General features: G+C 46.8%; 1 protein-coding gene across 1 annotated transcript in view; it reads right to left on the bottom strand.

Annotated features, from left to right (window-relative positions):
* axl (AXL receptor tyrosine kinase) overlaps window positions 1-10,000 on the bottom strand; it is a 52,822-nt gene that overhangs the window by 41,707 nt on the left and 1,115 nt on the right. Inside the window, exons 2-4 of the mRNA XM_080844857.1 lie at window positions 6,327-6,534; window positions 5,727-5,827; window positions 5,182-5,364 (exon numbers count right to left, since the gene is read on the bottom strand). Coding sequence (XP_080700983.1) covers window positions 5,182-5,364; window positions 5,727-5,827; window positions 6,327-6,534 — 492 coding nt within the window. The remainder of the gene's footprint in view (window positions 1-5,181; window positions 5,365-5,726; window positions 5,828-6,326; window positions 6,535-10,000) is intronic.

Genomic DNA, 10,000 nt, shown 5'->3' with positions numbered 1-10,000 from the left:
TTATCTATAGGCAAGTTGGAGACACTAACATCATTCAGACCCTGTTATGGCACACACACACACACACACACACACATGCACACACACATGCGCACACACACACACACACACACACACACACACACACACACACACACACACACACACACACACACACAAAGAGAGACACACACACAACCTCAAGGTCATGTGTGGTGCTGGGAGACCATGCCTCCATTGTGTGGGCTGTGGCATGAGCGGGTAGTGCGGGTGGCTAGCGGGTGCACACAGGGAAGGGCAGGGGGGGCAACGATAAGGCACACAGGACAGGGAGGGGGCAAACGATAGGGCACTGTGTGGGAGAGGATGAAAGAGAGAGAGAGAGAGAGAAGAGAGAGAGAGAGAAAAATAAAGAAAAATAAAGAGAAATGAAGAAATGAGCATGAAATGAGAGGAAGAGTGTAAAGAGACAGGAAAAGCAGAAGAAAAGCAAGGTGTTATCAGTCTTACTATTGTAAAAAAAATTGTATTGCACCACAAAAATAAAGATGTTGCTACCAATATGCTGAAGTGGAAAAAAGGCAAAAAGTACTACAATATGTTGCTATGGTGGTATCCATGGTTACAGACAACTCTTTACTCACACCCTGCAGTTTCTTATGAAACCCAACAAAACAGCTCTAGCGCCTAAAACATTTGATTTAATCGATGCCTTCAAATCGTAAGGGATTCAGTGGGTTTACTTAAATTTACTGTGTGGTTGTTCCCCGATAGGTAAAGCTAGCTATGGTTAGCTTCTGCTCACCTTGTGAAATTGTCGATGCATTAGCTTTGTGACTTGCTTTGTAGTGTGTTTATTTTTGCTTTTATCAGAAGGATAGCAAGAGATATTTTAGAGATATAATGAGTCTAAAGCAGGAGTCTTCAACCCGGGTCAGTGGATTATAGAATCGCTTTGATATTTCAACACATTTCCAGATTACCCTGACAAATGCTGCAGGTAAAATATGTGCTAGGGGGGAGGGGGCGTGGCGAAGGCGGTTAGTGATCTACGCTGATAACTGCACATATTTAAGTGTTATAGGCAGAATATACAGTATGTGCAGGGGGAGGGTGCGTGGTGGCGGCTAGCGATGTACCCTGATAATTCTACATATCTAAGTGTTAGGCAGAATATCTGCGCAGGGGGGGGGGGGGGGGGGTGGCAATGCGGTCACTGCTGACACCTCTACAGTCAGGGAATGTAAGAAGATGGGTTTTTGGGAAGGAAGCGAAGGACTGAGAAGTGGCAAAAGAGTGTGATACATTTGTTCATTCACAAACACACACACACATACACACGTGTGTTCGTGTGTGTGTGTGTGTGTGTGTGTGTGTGTGTGTGTGTGTGTGTGTGTGTGTTCGTGTGTTTGCGTGTGCTTGTGAATGAAAAAATGTATCACACTCTTTCGCCACTTCTCAGTACTTCGCTTCCTTCCCAAAAACCCATCCCCTTTTCATTCCCTGACTGGAGAGGTGTCAGCAGTGACCGCAATGACTCTGCAGTGGTCAGAGGCGAGACACGAAACTGAAAAACATTTCTGAGACTATGCTTTCATCACAAGTGTCCTTGACAATGCTACGGTTTTGCTAAATTCTGTGGTTTTCCACCAGAACCATTTTATTACAGTCAGGGCCTTGGCTAAGCTTTATTTGAGTACGTCTAACGAAATCCAAAAGCTCAAGTCCTTCAATCGCCTTTTCTTCAAACAGGCCTGGACCAGACTGCATGAGTATGAGTAAGGGGGGGGGGGGGGGGGGGTATTCTTTCAGGAAGAGACATGGGGACGGGTGAGTGGGGATGAAGACCTGCTTATTTTGGCACATTACCGGTTCCAAGAGAGACCGCGAGTGCTTCTGTAAAGCAGCTGACTTGCGGCTCAGATACGGTTCACATCTGGCATACATCTGGCCCACATCTGGCTCACGTACGGCTCACATCTAAGCCTCTCTGTGGACCTTTCACCTGTGCCTACGATGGTCAATCTAGTCTCCATTATTTTGGAAGGTTGCATAGACAAATGATACTTGTTTCTAATACTTCTCAGAGGAAAGAAGTGATCTCTCAAGACCCAGACCTGATACATGTGAGTTCCACATGTGTTGTGAGCGACATCAGAAGAGAGAGAGAGAAAGATAGAACAGGACAAAGAAAGAAAGGGAGGGATAGAGATGGAGGGAGTGCTGGCACCGCCACTGAAAGGATGTTTGTGCTCGTGGCACTGCCGCCTTTGCGGTCAGCCAGAGCAGCTGCTCCATTCCGAGCTTGTGTGTGTGTGAGACTGTGTCTGAGTGTGTGAGTGTGTGTGTTTGTGCGAGTGTGAGACTCTGTGTCTGAGTGTGTGTGAGTGTGTGTGAGCGTGTGTGTGTGTGTGTATGTGTGTATGTGTGTGTGTGTGTGTGTGTGTGTGTGTGTGTGTGTGTGAGACTCTGTGTCTGAGTGTGTGTGAGTGTGTGTGAGTGTGTGTGTGTGTGTGTGTGTGTGTGTGTGTGTGTGTGTGTGTGAGTCAGAGACCCCTGTGTGTCTCACCCCTCAAAAATGAACCTGCCTCCTGCTCCCATCACCACCTCTATCTCTCTCTTCTCCTTTCTTTGACCTTCCTTCCTTTCGGTCTTCTTTCATCTTTCATGTCTGCCAGGCTTGGTCACTTACAGTCTTGTTTGCTTTCTTTTCTTTCCTCTGACCCGTTCTATCAGACTCATTTCCTTTTTTAGCCTCTTTTATCCTCTATCTCTCTCTCTCTCTCTCTCTCCTTCTCTCTCTTTGGTCTTTATGAGTCAGTGTTTTCAGTTGAAAGGTCTGAGCTGAAGGAGCTACAAGAAAGGAAATAACTAACAGACGAGAGTGGCTGCTGTTCAAATGCCCACAACTATCCTCTCTCACTCTCTCTCTCTGTCTCATCTTATCCTTTCTCACTCCCTCTCTCTCTCATCTTATTCTCTCTCACTCCCTCTCTCTGTCTCATTTTATCCTCTCTCTGTCTTATCCTATCTATCCATCATTCTCTCTCTATCTCCCTCTTTCTACTCTGAGTCTCTCTCAGTCACTCTCCTGTTCCTCTCTCTCTGTTCTTTCTCTTTGTACTTTCTCTCCTCCTCTTACTATCTCCCTCTGTCTCTCCCTCTACCTGCTTCTGTCTGTCTGCCTGCCTGCCTCTCTCTCTCTCTCTCTCTCTCTGTCTCTGTCTGTCTCTCCCTCTGCCTGCCTGCCTGCCTCTCTCTCTGTCTCTCTCTCTCTCTGCCTCTCCTTGTCTCTGCCTCTCTCTGCCTCTGTCTGCCTATCTCTCTCTCTCTCTGTCTCTCTCTCTCTCTCTCTCTCTTTCTGTCTCTGTCTGTCTCTTTCTGACTGTCTGTCTGTCTGTCTGCCTGCCTGTTTCTCTCTGTCTCTCTCTATCTTTATGCTGCTCTGTCTCCTTTTTCTTCACTCTCTCCTCTCTCTCTCTCTGTCTATCTTCCTTTCCTTTCCTTCCTTTATTTCTCCCCTGTTGCTAACAGACCACCAACCACCGGGCAGCTCCTCAATGGATACTGGTTTGGTACACAGCCAGATTGTTTGGCTTGTGTGTGTCTATGTGTGTGTGTGTGTGTGTGTGTGTGTGTGTGTGTGTGTGTGTGCGTATTTTTGTCTCTGTGTCTGTATGTGTGTGTGTGTGTGTGTGTGTGTGTGTGTGTGTGTGTGTGTGGTGTGTGTGTGTGTGTGTGTGTGTGTGTGTGTGTGTGTGTGTGTGTGTGTGTGTGTCTGTGTGTGTGTGTGTGTGTGTGCACGCACGTGCTTAGGCCTCCACGCTTGTGTGTATATGTGTGTCCATTTTTTCTATGTATTTGTATGCACTGTGTGTTAGGTGTGTGTGTGTGTGTGTGTGTGTGTGTGTGTGTGTGTGTGTGTGTGTGTGCGTGTGTGTGTGCGTGTGTGTCTGTGTCTGTCTTTGATATAACTGTCTCTAGAGACCTGCCACGGTGTCTCTGGTGCTTGGCGGATGGGGAGTTGTGCTTCAGGGAAGAAGCCTTTTACTGCTCATCTTCAGCCTTCAAAGCCCTCTTCTGTTAAAACCCCACGTCCCAGGACAGGGACTCCTCGTCCCAGAGGACACTAAGCACATCTGGGAAACGCGTCTGGGATTTGAAACATCCCTCAGCCCAGCTGTCCAAATTATTTGTATCAATCCATCATATTCATGGAATAAAAGAAAGAAAAAATCCACAATTCCAATGGATGTTTACTGTCATTCATCACTTAGATACTGGACATTCCGCGTCCTAATCTTGTTACAGCTGACCTTTGATTCCTTCATAGATCACAAATGTGTGTGAGAGGCACGTTCTTAAGCTCCACAACAACTGGGCTCTTGTCACCAGCTTGTTTCCGTGTTAACCGTGAAGTTAGCCAAGGTCAAGTTCTAAATGTTACAGCTTGGGAAGGGAGTGGAAGGAAGGGAAGGGGTAGGGTAGGGTAGGGATGGAATAGCAAGTGCTTGGAACTCTGGAAAAGATACCAAGGATTTTATTTGGAAATTTGCTTCCTTTGAGTCACACCGAGTACTTTTATGAAACTAACCATGATAAATGTGTTTAACTCTTACAGACACAGCGTTGGGTGTTCAAAAAGTCTGACCCAAAAGAATAATTCAAATAAATATTTACTGTGATGACTCGGGAAGTTCTTAAAACACCCTCCACTGTTGTCAGACATGGTTTTAAATGAAAAAGAACTGCTTCAATGTATCAAAGAGTAAAATCCCGATTCTCCACAAATTCTCCATTCCCAAATCGCCCCCCGTCCTTAAGCCACATATTGGCTTACAAGTCCAGTCAAGTATGTCAGTTTAGCCTGAAGCAGCCTGAGGGCAAATTGGTGCAATTTCAGAAAAGCCAGCTTTCTGTCCATCTTACATCTGGCAATAGTCTTAACTATATCATTTCAAGCAAGAAAGAGTCACAAAATAGCTTCTGCTCAATTAACTTGATGTGAGCAGCATGTCAAGTTGGCCTCACAGCAGACCCAAGCAGCCCTAGTGATAATGGACATCATCTGGAACAAGCTTATAAAAGCTTATGTATGCATATCGCAGTCGGCAGAGCTTTACCACGTTTACTATCTATATGTACTTATATTAAATAGAACTGACACCTGTTAAACATATCATCCCTTGAAAAATGCCTTACCAGTGAGGTTGAGGTAGGAGGGAGATCTGGACATGGGGTCGTCTAGACTGTTGAGGGGGGCTCCGTCCTGAAGCCAGATTATGTTGACGGGCTCGGGGGGCCCGTGGGCCACACACAGCAGAGACACACTCACGTTGGCCACCACAGACATGCGCAGGGGCTCCACAGAGAAATGAGGGAGGCCTGGGAGTTGCGTGCAGGAGAAGAGGATGGGAGGAGGAGAGATGAGGACGGAACAATAACAACGGGGGGATCTAGGTCTGTTTGATATCTAAACTGTTGGTTGTCAGTGATGATTCTTATGTTAATTATACTTTTATATTATATTAAACAGTATTTAGCTTTTTTTTTACACACTAAAGTGAAATTAGTGGTGAGGAAGGATGAGAGAGGAGAGGAGGAGAAGAGGAAGGAGAGGAGATATTGAAGAAGACAGAGGACTAAGGAGAGAGGTAATAAACATAAAATGGAAATGTTGACAGATTGTTGAGGGAAGAGGATTGCCGACATGTACACCCGGTTTATAAGGTTCTGCACACTCTCACCTTCAAGCTGAATGTGTCCCTTATAAGACAGCGTGACCTCCTCTCCATCCAAAACAGCACAGCGGTACGCTCCCATGTCTTCGAGCTGCACCTCCTCGATACTGTCAGGAGAGAGAGTGAGAGAGAGAGAGAGAGAGAAAGGAGACAGTGAGACACGAACGTCACAGCCAAAACATATCTACAAATATCAGCACTAACCTTCAGACAGACAGAGACACCCACCCCAAAACAGACAGACATGTGTGAAACAGATAGTAATTACTTAGATACAAATGAGCACCAGACTAATAGACATAAACACAGACACACTGAAAGGATTAAACATCCGCTGAAGATCACAAACAAAGAAAACATCTGACAGACAGAAACGCAAACATGATCTTTTAGATGTTTACAAAGAACTGAAAGCTCTCATTCCAAAAATGCAAACCGGCTACTTCACAGCTCTAGCGAAAATAAAAAAAACACTCTACAAATATCTAAAATCACAATCGTCACAATTGAAAATATCATACTCTGTCTTCACTAACAATCCATCCATCCCCACTACACAGGTAATCCTTGCTGAACCAACAGGTGAACCAGCAGACCCAGACTCACGTGAGGGTGCTGATGACCACCCAGGTGTCTTCGTCCACATGGAGTTGGATCTGATTGGTGTCGGCCATCTCCAGCATGACGCCCTCCTGAAACCAGACCACGTCCGGGGGGCTATCCTCCCCGCCCTGCCCCTGGAGGTTGCAGTTCAGCCTCACCCGCTTCCCCAGGGAGGAGGTCACGTTGGTGGGGCTCTGGACGAAGTGAAGCCCTGTAGGGGAGAAGAAGGAGGAGAGGGCAGAGAGGTGTTAGAGTGTAAAATGAGATGTGGGGTTCAGTCCTGTGTTTGTGACGTTAAGGTGATGTTCCTCTGGTCAAAGCCAGAATGTGCCTTGATGCATGAATAACCCAAAGACAACAAGATACATAACAGAGCACCTGCACCAGTAACACACCACACAAAACATTCCCTTTCTCCTCATTCCGGTTCATTTCACCGTCACACTTGTTATCTCATCCACAAAGGTCTTATGAGAGGAAGCAGGAAATGATCACTGATTACTTAAAGTTATTTTTCTGCAAATCGCATGATTGTCCTTATTGCCAACAACATCCCACATAAAACTATAGGATGGCTTTATAGTCCTGCAGAAGACGGGAACTTCCACACTGAGTCACTTCTAAACTATCCCTAACCTTAAACAACAGTGAGTCAGTGGACTGTTATTTCTGACTACCTGCCATGCTTATATTTATTTTCCAAGCGTGGCTGCAGGACAGCTAGAGAATATGACTTATCTGAGCAACAGGTGAAGGGTCTCCAGCCTAATCACTTCTCCCAGGTATGCGACAACCCCCAGACTCAGTGATATCTGACTTAAATGAGTTGTGGGAAGCAAACATGAAGACAATGCTATCTTATCGGCAAGAAGGCCTTATCAGCAAATGGTGCTTAATGGGGAGAGAGTTCCATCCCAATGGAGTCAGTTGAACTTTAAAATGCATTCCGAGGTGGAGGCTGGCATTCCCTTCTAGACGCATGAGTGGTGAATCAGAACATGCCTCGCCTAACCTGCACAGCATCAAATGCACAAGTCAACTGCCAGTCCATTAGTTACAGGCATGAATCACCTCTGTGCTATCTCTCCCTCTCTCTCTCTCTCTCTCTCTCTCTCTCTCTCTCTTCCTCTTGCACGCTCCCTCTCACTCTCCCTCTCTCTCCTCTCTCTCTCTTTCTCTCCCATTTCTCCCTCTCTCTCTCCCTCTCTACCCCCCTCTCTCTCCCCCTCTCTTTATTTCTCTCTCTCTCTCTCTCTCCCTTGCTCTCGCCACAGAATCAAAATACCTTGCATTCTTTAGTTAGCAAGGCCAGAGAGTCACCAGACGCACGGCTTTGTAAACTCACTAAAGGAGAGAGTTCATTGCACTTTCAGGACATTTCTGTCATCGAAACTCCTGAACTAAGCACTTTCTACTTCAGTTTCTGAAATCTTTGCTGCATCGGCAGAGTTTTATTTCTCAGACTTCAACCCCACTAATCACGTCAACCAGCGATCTTTAACCCTTCTTGCTTGACCTATGATCTGGAGGTATAGACTTGTTTAACTACACTGGATATTTACTGCGACAGATACCCAAACACTCACGATTTACACCCCAAAGTATTCTCAGAGTCAGAGAGGTCTTCTCATACTTACAAATACTAACTTCACCATATACTCGTTCTTGTTATGAATATTGCCTCCTTCAGACTTTCAGAAGAGGCAAATCATGAATTCTCTCAAGAAGACTTCTGTGTACACCTGGGGTTTCCTATGCCTGTCAAGGACACTGTTGGTGCAGACAGCAAAAACATGTGGAATCCTTCCTGATGACCCTGCACTCTCAGAGCGATTAAACAGAGATGTGCATGCACTCACACACACACGCGCATGCATGCACGAACGCACACACGCACGCACGCACACACACAGGCACCGACAGACGCACACATACACACACACACATGCACGCAAGCATGCATGTGCACATACACAAACGCACAAACCCACCCGACATACAAACATTTTCACGCAGGCAAACACAAATACCCACAAGCATGCACACCCTCGCACACATAGACACACACACACACACACACACACACACACATACACACACACACACACACTAATGCCATCACATGGGCTCCCTGGGCGATATTTTAAGCAGGGAGGCCCAGTCAGTCCCTCCTCACTCAGCTTTTAAAGGCCTCTCTGTCTCTCAGCTACCTCTCTGATGTTAAACTGTCTGTCATCTCTTTGGTTCTGGATGGGAAGTCAGACCCTGTGTCCCCCGTCAGCCTGAAACGCTGACGGAGCTCTCTGAAGTCTGGAGTCCAAGACAGACCAAAACGAAGGGAGTTGGACTACAGAGAATGTGTTCAAAAAGAGAAAGAAAGAGAGAGATAGAGAGGGAGAGAGAGAGAGTGAAGGGAGTCGAGGCAGTGAGTGAGAGATAGTGATAAAAAGAGAGATGGATGATCTAATTTCTCTAATCTTTGTTTATTTCATCCCTTCAACCTCCTGCAAGTCCCTCCGCCCGCCCACTCCAGTATCTCGGCTTTCCTCTCTTCTTACGCCATATTTCATTCAGTCCCATCTCCTCCTCACCCTGCACAACTTCCAACTCGGCCATAACTCAGACAGAAAAAAATCACTCCACAAATATACCATAAAAGCTGTTAAAGCTTTCTCTCCCTCCCTCCCTTCCTCCCTGTGTTTTCTCCGTCCTTCCATCAACTCTCTGTCCTCCATGTCAAACGATTCATTCTTTCCCAGGCCAGTCCCCCTCTGTTACTCTCTCTCTCTCTATCTCCCTCTTTCTCTCACTTTCTTCCTTTCTCTCACTCTCTCTCTCTCTTTCTCTCTCTCACACACAGACATCTTTTCGCTGTCTCCCCTCTCCTCCGCTGGCCTTTTCATGCCATTCTTCTGGCTTCATGGCTTCACTGGCCTCCACCCCAACCCCCCCCCCCCCCCCCCCCCCCCCCGCCTGCAAAAGCCCCGACCCCTTTGGTTGCCCCCCGACTCAATCCATCATTTCCCCTGTCTGATTCAGCTCTGAGTCTGACTCACAATCCAGCGCATTCTCTCTCTCTTTATCCTCCACCCTGCCGCTGCATACCCATACATGACCCCCACCACCACCACCACATCATTCCACCGCCCCCACACTGCCCAAAACCGTTTGCACTTGTCCCCCCCACCCTCACCCTCACCCCCCATCACATGGCAACAACAACAGTAGCAGAACCAGCAGCAGAGGCATCAAAGTTTCTCAGAAGCATGCCAAGAGACAACTTCAACCCTGACCTACGTAGACCACTGGAGCCAGGGGAAGGGGTGTGGGGAGCGGAGGTCCTCTTTCAAGTGTGTACTTGCATAACCCTTACAGCACTCTTTATCTCACTCGACTGAGGAAGGTGAAGCCAAAGATCCCAGACTGAGATTGAGAGACTTGCATGAAACAAATGAAAACACAAAACATAAAATATGAGGTGGCACTCTAGACTGCCCACCTCACCCAAACAACATCTGAGGTTTTCCTGAGGCAGGAGTACCAGACACCCCAGAGGTAGACACAGCAATGTCTCAAAACAAATGTAAACAAGCATTCGGGACTGACTGTTGGCAAAGTAGCAAGTGCACCTGACTAACCATTTATGTCCATGGTTCTCAGACACATCAGAAACGTTC

Source organism: Sprattus sprattus (genome assembly GCF_963457725.1).
Source record: "Sprattus sprattus genome assembly, chromosome: 9".
Classification (NCBI taxonomy): domain Eukaryota; kingdom Metazoa; phylum Chordata; class Actinopteri; order Clupeiformes; family Clupeidae; genus Sprattus; species Sprattus sprattus.
Note: the sequence above shows the minus strand (reverse complement) of the source record. Positions and strands in the feature narration are given on the sequence as shown.